The sequence below is a fragment of the Sinohyriopsis cumingii genome, chromosome 5 (genome assembly GCF_028554795.1).
Source record: "Sinohyriopsis cumingii isolate HCF-2022 chromosome 5, ASM2855479v2, whole genome shotgun sequence".
Classification (NCBI taxonomy): Eukaryota; Metazoa; Mollusca; class Bivalvia; order Unionida; family Unionidae; genus Sinohyriopsis; species Sinohyriopsis cumingii.
Genome location: NC_142965.1, coordinates 30,949,697 through 30,967,052, shown reverse-complemented (window position 1 = coordinate 30,967,052; position 17,356 = coordinate 30,949,697). Strand labels below are relative to the sequence as shown.

General features: G+C 42.8%; 1 protein-coding gene across 1 annotated transcript in view; it reads left to right on the top strand.

Annotated features, from left to right (window-relative positions):
* LOC149798875 (uncharacterized) overlaps positions 1–17,356 on the top strand; it is a 147,182-nt gene that overhangs the window by 36,242 nt on the left and 93,584 nt on the right. The window contains exon 6 of the mRNA XM_089957790.1: positions 12,155–12,224. Coding sequence (XP_089813916.1) covers positions 12,155–12,224 — 70 coding nt within the window. The remainder of the gene's footprint in view (positions 1–12,154; positions 12,225–17,356) is intronic.

Here is a 17,356-nt window from a genome sequence, read left to right as displayed (position 1 = left end):
TGACGTTACGGTACTGAAGATTGGTAACAATGTAGCACGGGGCTGACCTCAAACGGCCAAACAGCGGAGAAAAAACATAGAACGCTAGGCGGGAACGGGACTGGCGGGACATAGACATATATAACACATACAACATACAGACATAGATTGATGAACATCACTCTATCACACAAACAACAATACAACCGACTAAAAAATTGTTTTAGGCAAGAAAGCAAATCTTTTCGAGGCATATAAGTAGCCCTGAAAAGGGTCTTTGGTTTTTTGGTAACACCATTCCGTTAACATAGACGGCATCGCATAGGTCTTCTTCTCTTGCTCAAACGTCATCTGACTTCTGCACCGTAGATGAGGACTTTCTTCAGACAACCTTGTTTCTCCACATTTATTCGTCTTTTCCAAACGCTCATATCGGTGATCCGGATAACTGTTAATGATGATTTCACATACATGGGTAAGTCCGTGAGGAACAGCATCGACGATAAGAGAGTGTGTGTGTCATTTGGATTTTTAACGTAGCTTTAACAGTTGTATCAGTCATATCGCTACGATGTCTGCAGTGTGGCAGTTTATAGTGATGTCTAGCACTGGGGCATCATGCCGCAGACATGTAGCATGATGTCCCATCCAGTCACATTATCCTGACACCATGCCGACCAGTCCTACCACTAGCCTCTTAATGCTGAACGCCAAGCGAGGCAGCTGTTAGTACCATTTTTGTAAGTCTTTGGTGTGACTCAGCCGGGGATCGAACCCACGACCTCCCGCATCCGAGGCGGACGCTCTAACCACTAGGTCACCGGAGCGGTCACGATAAGAGGATAGATGATTCTACGTTTGTCCACATCGTGTGACGAGAACAGGTGAAGGGAATGAAGTGAACGGGGTCATTTTTAGTGGAAGAGCGGATCGAAACGGATTGAGTGTTTTCACCAATCCTAACACGCGTTACAAAATTCAGTCACAGAACGGAGTCGTTCTTCCAAACCGAAGAGATTTGCCTGTGACGTCACATTCCCTATATAGCTGCGCTAGCGTCTGTGCGCAGTGAATCAATGCGACCGAGTTTTCAAACATGACGGAAACTAAGAAGACAATGAATTGGGGTGCACCGGCCGTGGAGACGAAAAGCGATGACATAGCAGCGGCTACCAAAGTCAACACAGTCCAACTTCCAGAACAGGCCAATTTTAATTGGGATTTAGTGGATTTTCTCTTTTCTTCGCAAGAATTTGTTCCGGTACCAGCACCTTCGCCAACGTCTCCTTCCTTACCACACGTCGAGGATTTTAAACAGAGACAGAAATAAGAACTGGAGAAATTTTTACAACAGAAGAAAGAAGCAAAACAAGGTTTTCTCCTTCAACAGCTACAGCGAGAAGAAGAAGAGGAAAGAAGGAAACAACAGAGAAGAAACAGGTCTAGGGGAGAAGGAGGACAGTGAAAGTCTAACGGGGACGGTACTCGTAGACATTTTAGCAGAGTTAAGGAGTCTGAAACAAATGTATCAGACATCTTTTTAGCGATCCAAGAGGAAAGACCTTTCCGAGCCAAACAGCCCAACCCTGTTACTACACCTGAGATACCTGCAATAGTGATTTCTACCAAATCATCATCGACAGGAGCAAGTCCAGAAGTAGGCCTTGGCCGTGGCAAAGGCTTAAGGCAGTTAAAGCAGATTACGTACCGTTCCTGAGGTTATTTATTCTTAAAAACAAACACCCAACGGTACTTTTCAGGGCCACATACCTCTCTCGAAAAGAGATAGCATTCATTTTGCCAGAATCAATTAAAACTAAAAATCCTATTTTTGCCCATGATGTACGTGAGTGAATGCGTGAGTGAATGCGTGAGTTGAGGTCCATATTCTAAAAAAATCAAAACCAAGAGACACTTACTCTTTCTGTCTGGTGTATTTTGGTACAAATTTTACAATCCAATTCACAACATAACACTTTAAAAAGTTTACATACTTCTGGTTTTTCTTCCTCTTCTTCCTCACTTTCTCCTCGTCTTCTTTTCTTCTCTTTTTTCTCTTTCTGTACGTGTCTGAGTTCTTCCTTTCGGGAAGATACCTCTTCTTCCTGTTCGGAACCCGTCTCGTCCTCTTGCTCCTGTTATTTCTCAAGGCATTCTGAAGACCAATGTCCTTTCTCTTGACAATGATAACAGGTATCTTGACTTTCGTCTCTTCTGACACCTGTCTTGCTTTTTTGACGGCCTGAACACTCTGTAGCCCAATGTCCTTTCTTCTCACAGATATAACAAGTATCTTTACTTTTATCTCGAAAGGAGGGGGAGGCGTCCGTCGACTTTTCTGAAGAAAACTTTCGTATGACACCTCGCAGAGCTCTGATTAGAAGTTCGATCTGTGTGGACTCTTCCACCTTTCTCGTCGCTTTAAGAGTGAAATGAATACTGGAAGGGAAGACACTGACCTTTATATATACACGGGTCTGACTCATGGTGTTTAAAATGTAGTCATTTGACTTTTTGCAGTCAAGATGGAACGATCGCATCATTTCGGTGAGAAAGGGGAAGAAAGTAAGAGGCAGAAACATGACTTATTGCCTCGCACAGTAGCTTAAGTCTTGGCTCAAATTCATGCCAGTGATTTTTGAAGATGAGCTGAGTGAGCCAGATCCAGACTAAGATATTCTACACCCAGCCAAAGTCCACCACCATTAACCACTCAAAACTACTACTACATTCGAGAGACGGAAAAGCGCTCCTCTAGAAAACTTAGAACTATTGCTTACACGTATAAGGTGAAGTTTAAAGATTTCATGTCCGACGTACCGTTGGAAAAAGCAGAGGGGTTCATCACCGAGGTGTGGGATTCTTTGTTAACCACACTGAAACGGCAAAGTCAAGCCAAAGAAGACGATCGCTTGAGACTTTCCATTCATCACGATAGTTTGAAGTCCCCTGTTGGGATAGAGTTTAGCAGCCCATCAGAACTGACACCATAAAAAGTCATCGATAAGATTCAACACGTGCAACAATCCAACGACAAGTTTTGCATCACCGATGGAAAAACGACACTGTTCATGACCCAAGTATCTCTTCCCAAAGGGACAGGACTCAAAAAGGTGTTCTTGGTGGACGACGTTCGCAACACTAAAAATAGTCTGCTCCGAATTAACAACCCTCAAGACCAGATATGTTTAGTTCTATGCAGTCGTGGTGGGACGAACATATGCGGACACGAACGACACGGTAGAATGGAAAAGAGCTTGGCAAACTATTCCAAAATCGAACATAGCCAATCAACGAAGAGAAGCAGAACCCTTGTTACAGCAAATGGGGCTATCCAAAGACACACACTGTGGCATTCCTGAAATGCAAATATTGCAAGACATCTTAGCTCCATGCTACACCTTGAATGTACACCGTCAAGAAGTGCGTGTACCCTTGTTGTTTCGAGGCAAAGATTTCAAAGACGGAAAATACATTCACGTCTATTATCACAATGAACATTATGATACCATCACCAGTATCTCAGGATTCCTGAGATATATGTATTATTGTGACAAATGTGACTATGGCTATACCAATCGAGAGAAACACAAACATTGTTGATCGAAATCTGAGGGATGTTTGACTTCTCAACGATGTATTGACGAAGGACAAGAACGAGTGCATTGCGCTGTTTGTAAGCGAACTTTTGCCAGCCCTGCCTGTTACCAGTTCAGGCTTCACCGAATTTGTCAAACGTTTGATCGAACATAAACATCATTTGATCGATCGTCCACCTCAACGGATCGTAAGGTGTTACAAAGAGTGGCGTATAGCCTCTTGCGAGAAAGTCAAGGTGCGATTCCATCGTGTTTCTGGAAGGCATTCCTGGCGCAGGCTACGAAATCGTGTCTAACCACAGTCAAACCCATCTGGTCATTTTCGACGACATGTTAGGAGAAGACGAAGAAGAACTCAAACTTCGGATTACGTGCAAAGGGCATCATCGTAATGCTAGTGTCATTTACATAACCCAAAATTTGTTTCAACAAAGTAAAGCCCATCACACCATCACTTTCAATGCTCAATAAGTGGTTTTGTTTAAAAGCCCTAGAGATAAATCGCAAGTGTAAGTCTCACCCAAACAGTTAGGAATATCTTGGCTGACTCATGCGTACGACGATGCCACACAAACCCCACACGCCTATTTAAAACCTACTACCCCCGATTATTTGCGATTTCGTACCCATCTGTTTCACCACAGGTGGTAAGACGGAGGGCCTGTTGTGTACAGGTCCCGTCGTCGACTTAACAACAACAACAACGAATCTATAAAAACCTCGGACACTTTGGGTTTGTCTCATACAGCGTCAACGTGACGTCCCTTCAGTCTCATCTTCCCGTCAAATTGATCCGTGCCTTGTACGGTATCAGTCGCGAAAAAATCCACAAATACGTGCTCGTGTCTTAGAAGCCAGTCTCAAAGAAGTCTTACGGTGGTTTACGGTGACAGTACGTCAATTACTGCAAGGCATCATTCACATTCCTCATCAAACCAAACGCTTTTTTTGAGAGAAACAAAGTAGCTTTCACGCAACTGGCTGATCTCCGCATCGACACTCAAACCAAAAAGCAAATTATTTTGAAACCTGGAGGTAGCGGTTCTATAGGATGTGCCATGATTCGCTCCCTCTTAAAATTGGACCCCAAAGCCCTCAAAGTCCTCCTCAAGAGAAAAGCCACTCTCCAAAAAGCCAAGCGAACCCAAAAGAAGGAAAAGAGCGACTGTGTAAAGACCAGGTCACAGCCCCAGAAAATGAAAAGCCCACAGAAAAAGAAAAGAAAAGTCCACAGAAAAAGAAAAGCCTCCAGAAAACAGCTTTTACCCGCAAGAGAGACACTTCGGCCAGGACTCAACCTTACATATGCAAACCACGACCTGCAGCGACGGTGACCGCGTCTCCAGTAGCCTCAGGTTCTTACACTTCTTCGTTGCTAGTGACGCCTGCCAAACCCTATTTTACACCCGTTCTTCCTCAGTTGATTGAAATAATGGAAACCCACGTCTCCAAGAAATTCTCCTCCAGTGGTGACACTCTCCTCCTCTTTAGCTGCAGTGACAGCAGAAAAGGAAAGGTCTGCCTCTTCGTTTAGTCAAACATGGGGACATGTTGTCCGTCCTGTTGAAAGCTTCTCCACCCATGCAAAAAACACTCATCAAACCGCCTCCAAAGACGTCATCGGTACAGTGTGCGAATGTTGATTGAACGTCTTGAAAACCACGATACCTCTGTCTCCACATCAGAAAAAATGCCTAGCCAAGCATCGACATGTTCTTCGCCAAATGGTCCAAAAGAGAATACCCATTCGACAAAAGAAGATGTTGATACAACACGGAAGAATTTTGCCCATGCTCTTTGGACCGCTGCTGAAAGAAGTATTAGGAACAATGCCGGGAGGACTCATGGGAGGAAGATAAAAAAGGACCAGGAACATAAAAGTGACCTCTGGAGAAAAAAATCTCAGACGTGACCATTGAAATCATTGTGACCATTGAAATCAAACGGAAGGACGAAAACTGGCTTTAGTGCCTTACAAACGATGGATGGAATACCATCGTTGGTAAGAACAACGGAACATCATTTGTCTCCCAATTCTCATTTGACCGAGATGTCCCAATTACAACAAGAATTGCAATCGTTAATGGATCGCAACGATTTGTAGAAACAGAAAAATTGCACAAGTACGGTCTTAGTATTAGGAACAGTGCTGGGAGGACTCATGGGAGCAAGATAAAAATGGACCAATACGATAAAAGTGAACTATTGCAACGACTGCAACTTGTTCACCAGAAAGCTTTAGACGAAACAGCTCTGCGAACTTTAAAAGATTTTAAGACCCTGACGAAAAGTCCATCACCACCACCACCATCACCTCCAGAAGTCAAGACAGATGAAGCGCCACGAATACCTGAGGGAGAAGAGGTACGAGAGGTATTTTAAACACCATCAGCAGCTCCCATTCCTAGTAAGACTGAAGCGTCCTTTTTGACCCCTTACCCCACTCCCCAACGAGAAGAACTTAAATCTTGAGTTAAAAAGATGATGTTCACTCTTCCTTCGACAGAAATAAAAACGAAAGAAGGAAAACCAGAAGTGAAAAAAGAAAAGAAGACCAAAGCCATATCATTATCACCCCCAGCGCCACAACTAAACTCGACTTCTACTCCCGTGGCACGTCAGGCACATAAAGCTGTTTCCAAACCACCATTTCGCCCCATCTAAAGTATCATCAGCGAAGAGTGGGTACTTATTAGAAAATGGAGAGGTGCTGGCCAGCATTTACTACGATCCAGCATATCCGGCAGTTACGGAGGAGTTCAGAATTTGTCTCGTGCTGCCAAAACTCGACTGAAAAGTCTCACCCCTTCAGATGACCTCAGATTCATAAAGCTAGAAAGACTAAGAAAAGAAGAACCGTCCGAGATTTAGACGTTTTTGATTATTGAAAAATTAACAAACAGAAAGAGAGAAAAATGATGCACGGAGAGTCTTTCGTCTGTTCAAAGTCGGAACTGGATTTGTTTGTCATGCCACCCACCATGATGACAATGCAAGAATCCCAATGGGTAGAATAACACCCCGTCTCCTCTTTGACGGATTCAGATCCCATCGAGTTTGAAATCAAAGGACAGCTCAAAGATTACATCGATCTGATGAGCAGTTACTTGTACCTGAAAGCCAACGTTCTAAATAATAATGCAGACCCTCGATACAACACTGAGAAAGTAGTTCCCGTCAACAATTTCATGCATTCCTTCCTCAGCGGAGTGGACTTGTACTTGAATAACAAACTAGCCAGTGGTAGCATGGCTACTTACCCTTAACGTACCTACCTGGAAACTCTTTTGACGCGCGGAATAGAGGCCAAGAACACCCATCTAAATGTCTGCATGATATGGGAACCTAACTCAGCGGAAAAGTTCAACAGAATATCGGATGAGAATGATGGATTTGTAGAATGAAGAAGCAAAATCATAAACGCGAAGAGTTTAGAACTGATGGATTGTTTGCATCAGAACATGTGGTTACAAGAAAAGTATTTGCGGCACGGTGTGGATGTCCGTCTGAGACTGAATCTCTGCAGTACCACCTTCCATTTGATGGCTTAAACTACTGACAATCCCAAAACCAAAATGGAGGACGGCAAGCTCTACGTGTGTCGCGTGGAAGTGTTACCTAAAGTGGGAAACGACATCAGTCACACTTTGAGCAGAACGACCGCTAAGTATTCGATACGTCGCGTGGAAGTGAAAACGTTTACTATTCCCAGAGAACAGCATTCCATAATCGAAGATCATCTGTTCTAAGAACAGTTACCCAAACGTTTAATCCTTGGTATCGTCGAGAAAACAAAGCCCTGAACGGAGCCTTCAATAAAAATCCTTTCAATTTGAAGCACTACCACGTGAAGAAAATGGAAGTCAGTCACCGGACAGTTAGGAACCAACACCAGTCACGGTATTACGTACGACGATTTTGCCGGAGGCTATGGTTTATGGGCTTTTGATTTCACTCCAGACCAAGACAGCGACGAGGGACTTTTCCACCCTATAAAATCCGGCCAGATTTGTGTGGAACTTCAGTTTGATGAAGCTCTATGCGAGACGGTGAACGTCCTCTTGTATGCCGAATTCGACGATACCATAGAAATCAACACTTTGAGATAAGTCATTCTAGACTATTAGAAGCTGTGGAAGACTGTAATCCCTCTTTGAATAGTGGAGAATCTATGGAGATGGAATGGGAGGATACCGTGGAAGAAGAACCCCAAAACAAAGAAGAGAAGGACAGAGTGATGAAGTCCAGATGGCCAGAGCAAGAACAACATCTGGTCTCATGTTCTGCCAAACACCTGGCAGAAAATAGTACGGAATTGATCAAAGAAAGATTGCTATGGATGTCAAAACGATCATCCCAGTCAAATTCAACACGATAAATGTCTTATGTGTCAAGAAGAAAAATCGGACGAGTATCTGGACGAAGCTTGGAGTCTCATCTCGGAATAATCCATGTTACATCAGTGGTATAAAGACTTGCGTGATCAATCCTCCCCTCCATTGATGGCTCTAGAGATACATCACATCGAAGCTCTCTTGGCTCAGAGTGCGGAGACAAAGCGAAGAAACGGTTACTTGTCAGAAATTTTCAAGCAAAATGTTCAGATTGAATTGATGACTTATCATTACCTGTGGGGAAAAAAACCAGAAAAGAAACAACACAACACAAAAATGAATACCTGTGAACTTTATTTTTGAACCACAGTTCGTAAACTGTTTCTTGGAATCCTGTCATGTGTGCTAAAGATGAACTGCCTCATTGCAAACCTCAAAACCATCAAGTTTATGTCATCAACACGGACGGCAGTCATCACGCAGAAACCCACTGGGTAGACGTCTACTTTCCCCGTGATGGTTATGTGGAGTAGTTTGCTTCATATGGATTGCCACCTTTGGAAGACGACATCATCGACTTTATAAGAAGAAATGCGCCGACGACATGATTCAATAATGTGAAATTACAAGTCACAGATTCAATGGTGTGTGGACAATATTGCGTATTTTCTTGATCAACGCGGTCTTGGATATTCTTTAGAACATTTAGTGAATTATTTTGATCGTTACTCTTCTAGAAACGATGACAAAGTATAATCGATGGTTTTGTGACCATTATGGTTATATTTTGTCTTTAGCTAGGAAACGTAGTGTACATCAATGGCCCAATAACTTCAATCAGTGGAAGTCTAGCTTAACTTCACAACATTGTAAACCTTGTCAAAAATAGTTTTCGATTTAAAAAATATTTTGCTTGTTTGAAGAAAAAAAACCGTTTTATTGTTAATTGTTGGTTGTTAGTTATTTGAATGTTGTGTTTTGAAAAAATGTGTCTGTCGTTTGTTTTTTTATAAAAAAAACTATTACTATAAATGTTCTTTGACTTCTTTCATTCCCTCTTCCTCAAATCAACAATCATAGCGCTCCGACCCAACCAAAAACTCGTAGGGATGTTTTCTATCGCGTCTGCGCTTGAACCATATAAAGCGAGGCAGTCTCCAGTCTGACCATCTATTATTGACTCATCCTCCTATGAAGATGTGTTCAAGACTAGCCAAGCTGAACGAAGCTTACGTGAATTTACATCGTGTCAGACAAAGCCTGATATCCAAACCTGAAGAAATAGAGAATGTCAGAATGTTGAAAGTGACCGAAGACCTGATGGAAGAGCTCTTCAGAGAGGAAATCAAGAAGGAGGAAGAAGAATGGACTAAGAAGTAAAGACTTTAGAAGCAGAGAGATCAGCAGCAACAACAACAGGAACCAGACAGAAGATTTGTCGACTGCCATGTAGACACGAAAAAGTTCTTCTCTTTCGGAAGAAGTATGCCATATCCTGTGGGAAAGCCTGTCGCCAGACGGGGACGCAATCTTAGGCGATAAAAGATTGCTATAACTGCCCGACCAGAAAAAGCAGCCCTTTTCAGGGCTGCCCTAATACTTTTGAAAAGACAATCTAGTTCAATTGCCAATTGTATGTTAGTAAATTTAAAAAATAGAAGTGTGTCTATAAGCACTTCGTTTCCCTAGCTTGTCAGAATATAGTCTGTGTTTTATTTGTTTGTGGTTAGCGTTTGTAAGTAAAAAGTAATTGTTTCTTTTATATCTGCGGGGGGCGTAGCTTGAAGCTCTCTCTTTAAACCATCGCTGTTCCAAAGCTTTTGGCGAAATCCAGGTGTCCCAATGTGACTTCATAGTGGCAACCAATCGCAACTGGTGTCACATACTACTTTGGTAGACACCTGGACCAGTCGATAGCAGACTGAAATTCATTTATTTTAACATGAGTGTGTGTTGGGTCCATTCCCACTCATGAATGCCTTACATTCAGGTCGTTAGGGACATTTAGTCCCACGACCTGAAAGCTAAATTAATAGTTCTTTGTGAGCATATAAACGCGTGGGGAATGTAGCACTAATTCCTTTCCCCAGGATCAATTTAAAAGCCTGCTGTGCAGGCATTAACCAGTGGTACATGTACATATGTACGCACACCACTTTAATCCAACTAGTCAGTCAGTCCGGCTACTGTGAAAAGAAATGAGCAGAATTACAAAACTCTTGGAACTACAAATGCACCTGGAGTATACCAGGCGCCTCCTGAACAAACTGGATATGGAGGTCATATAATAAAGTGCGAGAATAGAACAGGAGGAGGAGAAAGAAAAGGAAGAAAGGCTCCTACCTCACCTCATGCTGATACCATTCTGTGAGGTGAAGCCTGCGGTGAGGACGCAACCACAGCCACCTCTACCACAGAAACCAAGAGCCGTGATCCCACATACGGAAAACTGGGAGGAGTTGCGAGAGCAACCACGACAACCCCAACAGCCACGGGTCTGGCACAGGAGAAGACAGAGAAAAGTCTGGTTTCACAAACTGAAGCTTGGGATGACGAGGCCACTCAAGCTACCTCCGCATTCTCATCTGCTAGTCTATTGGGACAATGACTGGAGCCGGTGTTGTTTCTGTGGTGTCCGGCCTGGAAGATGTCACCATTAACCAGGTACATCTGGAGTTTTAAAACATTCCAGTCTTTCTCAGGGTACCCAAATCTCTTTAAAAGAGACTATTCAAGTTGCCAATTGGTATGAGTGTGAGTAGTGTGATTATAAACACTCACTCCTTTACTGATGTGATAGTGTGTGTGTGTGTGTGTGCATTTGCGTACGTTGTGTGGATAGTATATTTTGGGTTTGTTTTTTTCTTCCCTCAGTGTGTGTTTGTGTGTGTGTGTGTGTGTGTGTGTGTTTTGTATGCGTTCGAGTACGTTGTGTGGATAGTATATTTGGGATTGTTTTTATTCTTCTTCCCGTGTGTGGATAGTAGATTTTGGGGTTGATGGATAGTATATAATATTTTTTTCTTCTTCGTGGATGGATAGTATATTTGTGTTTGTTTTTTCTTCTTCTTCCCGTGTGTGGATAGTAGATTTTGGGGTTGGTGGATAGTATATAATATGTGAAGTGAGTGTAAGGGATGTTTTCCGTCATGTCCGGGCTTGACAAATATAAAATCAAGCGCTCGTCATTCGCGCCATTCAACCTTGAATAAGCAAAGAAAATGGCCAGCAAACATATGGACAAGATGTTAAAGCTGCAGGAAGTCGTGGATACCATAGGCATGGTAGAAGTGTTGCTTGACAGAATAGAGAATGGTACCTATAGTCCGCACATTTAAAAAATGGAAATGAATAATTTAAAAAGGCGATTTAAAACTCAGAGAAAGGATTAAAGAAGAAAAAGAAGAAAAGGAAGATATAGAAGACAAAGACAGGATGAGATTATGGAATCGTAAGATTGAAAAAGAAGACAAGAATGAAAAGACAAAAAAGAGGAGATAGTGGAGATGGAAGAAGAGGAGGAGGATACAAAGGATAAGAGGAAGACAAGGAGTGTAGGGCAGAAAATAAGAAGATGGTGGAGGAATAGAAGAAATTAGAAGAAGAAATCCAAAGGCCCTTTTCAGGGCTACTTATATACCTCAAAAAGATTTGTTTTCTTGCCTAAACAAAATTTTATAGTCGCTTGTATTGTTGTTTGTGTGATAGAGTGATGTTCATCAATCTATGTTTGTATGTTGTATGTGATATATATGTCCCTGTCCCGCCAGTCCCGTTCCCGCCTAGCGTTCTAGTTTTTTCCCCACTGTTTGGCAAGATTGAGGTCAGCCCCGTGCTACATTGTTACCAATCTTCAGTACCGTAACGTCACCTTACCTGTTCCATTCCTATTGTCCCTATACAAAAACTTCACTTTCCCTTGTCCGTATACAACTGTAATATTCCCCATGTTCAATTTCCATTGTCCGTAAACGTGCCGGGTGGGGTAGGTGTGGGGTTTGAAAAACCTTGTCCGTAATCGTGTTCACGTCCTTTTTGCCTGGCTTTTCCATTGTCCGTCCAGTGCCCCACTATACTACTTGCAGATCTTGGGTCTGTCTGTTTACCCTTAATTACTCCAAATACATTTTTGGTATTAAATAGTCATGTTTGCTCGTACGTATGCTATCGCATATCCGAAAACATGTAATTGATCACTATTTTGATTAAATCACACCATTCATGTACTTGTATTCTCTCAAGGTGTAACTCCCAGCTGGGAATGACAACTGGTCAGCAGCCTCTGAACCTAGACCGGAACGGATGTAGATGGGTAAGTCCTTTATTTCTGCTCCGTTCGGTCTAGTTTTTCTTTAAATTCACTTTAGATTATTTCAGTGCAGTTTGGTTTAGTCTAATTCAATTTTGTTTAGTCGGTTTAGTTTTGTTCAGGTTGCTTCGGTTAAGCGTTTGGCTTAATTTGCATTTGTTAAGTTTGGTTTAGGTTGCTTCAGGTTTTTTCTTCTTCATAGTTTGTTTCAGTTTACTTCGTATTGTTCGTTTAGTATAGTGTTTATCATGCTAGATCATTTATCTCTATATTATTTATGATAAAAGTTCCACAAGAGTAGTGAATGTGGATACCCTAGCGACAATGGGGCTTTAATGTTAAAATAGGGGGGTTGTACCCTGGCGACAATGGGAATTTAACATGGGGAATAAATCGTGGGACTGTTGAGCGACAAGGGGAATTTAACATGGGGAATATATTTTGGGACTGTTGAGCGACAAGGGAAAATGGAACAGGGTCGGGACCCTATTTCAATAGGGTCCCGACCTGATGGGCCTCTATTTTTTTTTTTAAAATAAAAAAAATAAAAATAAAAAAAAATAAAAAATAAAAAATAAAAAATGGGGTAGGCAATTGAAAGTCTATCTCTTTTCGAGAGATTGGAGTGGCCCTGAAAAGGGCCTTTGGGTTTATGTTAATGTATCCACTAACATAAGGGGCACCGCATTGGTCTTCTTCTTGTCCTTAGACTGCGTCTCACTGTACTACCGTAAATCAGGACACTTTTGAGGCATCCTTGTCTTTCTACGTAGATCCTACGTATCCACAGACTGGTGTCTGTCCTATGGACAAATGTCCAGTTGGATCGGACATACATGGGTATGTCCGTCCGGAACATCATCGTTGACACAAGGGTGGAAGAGTGTACGTCGGTCCACATGTTGAGGCGCCGAGAACAGGTGAATCAATGCAGTGAACTGCTCTTATTTATTGGTAGAGGTAGGATTGAAACGGATTGAGTTTGTTGACCAATCCAAACACGCGTTGCAAAATTCAGTCAGCCCGCATCCAATCCGAAGAGAACAGTCTGTGACGTCACGTGGTCTATATAGATTCGCTAGCGCCTGTGTGCAATCATTCTATGCGACAGTTATTCAACATGACGGAAACTCAGAAAACGATCAATTGGGGTGCACCAGCAATGGAGACCACCCAAGGGAACCCGGACATACTTTCAAAAGAGGTAAATTGGGATTTTGTGGATTTTCTTACCCCGCAAGAATTTGTTCCGGAACCTTCGTCTCCTTCATTACCGCACGTGGAGAATTTTAGACAGAGACAGAAAGAAGAATTGGAGAAATTTATGCAACAGCAAAAGGAAGCGGAACAAGCTTTTCTCCTACAGCAACAACAGCAAGAAGAAGAGGTAAGAAAAAAACAACAACAAGAAGAAGCAGCAAAGAAACAAGGGTGTCAAAATCAAACGGTCACGGTATTGTTAGACATTTTAGCGGAGTTAAGAAGTCTGAAATAAATGTATCAGACTTCTTTATTACGACCGAAGAGAATACGACCTTCCCAAGCTAAACACTCCAACCCTGTGACTAAGCCTAACGTGCCACCCTTAGTGATTTCAACCAAATCATCATCATCATCATCAACAGTACGCAGTCCAGAAGTAGGCCTTGGCCGTGGCAAAGGCTTAAGGCAGTTAAAGTTGATTGCTTAAACTCACCTCTACACCAAAAAAAGGCCCTTTGCAGGGCCACCCACATTTCTCGAAAAGAGATAGACTTTCAATTGCCAATAACTCAAAAAAAACCCATTTTACCCCTATAGTACGTGTCTGTGTATGAGTGCGTGAAATAAAACCCAAAGACACTTACCTTTTTATACCTAATTTATTCTTTTATAAATATTTACAATCCAATTCACAATTCACAACAGAGCACTTTAAAAAGTTCATACACTTCTTCTGTCTCATTGTTTAGTCTCTGTTTTTTTCAATTTCCTCACCGTCACAGTCTTTTCCTCCTCTTCCTCCTCACTTTCTTCCCTTCTTCTTTTCTTCTCCTGTTTCGTTTTCTTTACCTGGCTGCTTTCTTCCTCTGAAGAACCCCTCTCTTCTTCTGAAGAATCCCTCTTTTCTTCTGACTCCTCTTGTTTCTTTTTTGGGCAATCTGGAGACCAATGTCTTTTTTCTTGACAATAATAACAGGTATCTTGACTTTTGTCTTTTCTAGCCCCTTTTTTTCTTTTTTGACGGTCTGGACACTCTGAAGACCAATGCCCTTTCTTCTGACAGATATAGCAAGTATCTTGACTTTTATCTCGCAAGGAAGGAGAGTAGTCCGTCGGCTGGTCTGAAGAGAATTTCTAATGACCCCACGCAAAGCTCTGATGAAATGTTCGATTTGTGTAGTCTCTTTCATCGTTGTGCTCGGTTTGAGAGTGAAATGAATAGTGAAAGGACAAGACACACACCCTTTTATATACGCTGGTCTGGACTATAAATTAGTCTATGGTGTTTAAACTTTAGTCATTTGACGTTTTGCACTCAAAATGAAATGATCCAATTCATTTGAGAAGAAAGAAGAAAGTAAGAGGCAGAAACGTGATCTATCGCCTCGTACCAGGGCTGAAGTCTTGGCACAAATTCATGCCAGTGATTTTGAAGAGAACATGAGTGAACCAGAATCCAAACCCTCTAAACAAAGTTCACCACCCTTAGTCAAACCTGAAAAGTACTATTCCATTCGAGAGACGGAAAAGCGCTCCTCTAGAAAATTTAGAACCACGGCTTACAAATACACGGTGAAGTTTAAAGATTTCAAGGCTGAAGTACCGTTAGAGAAAGCAGAAGGGTTCATCACCGGGGTGTGGGATTCTTTGCTCACCACACTCAAGCGACAATGTCAACCCAAAGAAGACGATCGCTTGAGACTTTCCATACAACACGACGGTTTGAAATCCCCTGTTTGGATCGAGTTTAGCACCACTGCAGAAATGACTGCTTCCAAAGTCATGGACAAGATTCAACACGTACAACAATCCATTGACCAGTTTGACATCACCGATGGAAAAGCAAAACTGGACATGACCCACGTCTCTCCTCCTGAAGGGACTGGACGCAAAAAGATGTTATTGGTGGACGAGCTTCGCAGCACCAAAACAAGTGTCGTCCGAATTCACAACCCTCAAGACCAGATGTGTTTAGCCCGTGCCATCGTGGTGGGACGAACCTATGCCAACAAAAATGACACGGTAGAATGGAAAAGAACCTGGAAAACTATTCAACGATCCGACCGAGCCAAACAACGAGGTGAAGCAGAACTCCTGTTACAACAAGCTGACCTGTCCACAGACACACCCTGTGGCATTCCTGAGATGCAAACATTGCAAGATATTTTAGCTCCACGCTACACCTTGAAAGTGCACCCTCAAGAAATGTGTGGGCCTCGGTTGTTTCGAGGGAAAGACTTTAAGGACGGAAAATACATTCATGTCTATCATCACGATGACCATTACGATACCATTACCGGTATTACCGGATTCCTGGGATACGGTTATTACTATGAGAAATGTGACTATGGCTATAACAATCGAGAGCAACACAAGCATTGTGGCTCGAAATGCTCAGGATGTTTGGCCTCTCCACCCTGTCTGAGCGAAGGGCAAGAACCAGTGCATTGTTCAACTTGTCAGCGCACGTTTGTCAGCCCTGCCTGTTACCAACAACATTTGAAGGCGCAAGGTTCACAGAAGAAAATGCGCTTGTCAACTGCTGAGATTGTGCCCTACGTGTGGACAAGGCATACGTGCCAATAGTGCCAAGGCACACGTGTGTTCAGGAAGGAAAAAATGTCACATTTGTCACCACATCGTGGACTTGGAACATCAATGCTACGTGCCAAAATACCAACCCCAACCAGAGAAAGAGGATGGACTCAAGAAGAAAGACAATTTCATCTTTTTCGATTTCGAATGCATGCAAGAGACCGGCATTCACATTCCTAATTTCTGCGTGGCTCATCGAGCGTGCGAAAAGTGCAATCAAGAACCTATCGTGAGTCATTGCCCTTACTGCAGCAAGATTCCTGGAGGGCGTGAAAAAATCTTTCGGGGACCGAACACGCTAGCCGATTTCGCCCGATGGGTCTTAGACCCCATCGACAAGACGTGGAGCCAAGAGGACATCGAACGTTACGGAGATTGTCATCGTCATGCCACAGTGATGGCTCACAATTTCTCCGGATACGATGGACAGTTTCTTTTGAGATACTATACGGAACATGGCACCGAACGTCCTAAAGTCACTTTGAACGGAGTCAAAATCATTTTCATGCAAGTGAGACAAGTACAGTTTAAAGATTCGATGAGTTACTTGGCCATGCCTTTGAGTCGAATGCCTAAAACGTTTGGAATGACAGAAATGGCTAAAGGGTACTTTCCACACTTTTTCAATACGGAAGCCAATCAACACGCCGTTCTACCCCATTTGCCTGAGGCTCACTATTACGACCCTGACAACATGCGTACCGAACAACGAGACGCTTTCTACGCTTGGTACTAGATCCATACCTCGAACCCTTTTGACTTTCAGGAAGAAATGCTAAAGTATTGTCGTTCCGACGTGGACAATTTACGGCGTTGCTGTGGAAAATTTCGAGAACTGTTCATGGAACACGGAGGGGTCGATCCTTTGAAAGAAGCTTGCACCATTGCCAAAGCGTGTTCCTTAATGTACCGACAACGATTCATGCCTGAAAACACCGTGGCTGTCATCAGTCCTCAAACGACCAACTATGTCAAACGTCAATACTCGGTCAAAGGCCTACGCTGGTTACATTACTTGTGCGACAAGGAAGACAAATGGATTCAGCATGCCCCCAACGGAGGGGGCGAAAAGACCATTGGAACGCATTCGGTCGATGGCTGGGACTTAGAAAACCCCAAGATCGTGTACGAGTTTAACGGTTGCTTATTTCACGGATGTCCCGTCTGTTACCCTGACCGTGGCACTAAAAATCAGTTTTTACAACGAACCATGGAAGACTTGTACCAGGCCACTTGTCAGCGACGCCTAAAGTTAGAACAGGAAGGATACCAAGTGGTGGAAATGTGGGAACACGAATACGATCACCGTTTGAAAACTGATACAGAATTTAAACGCC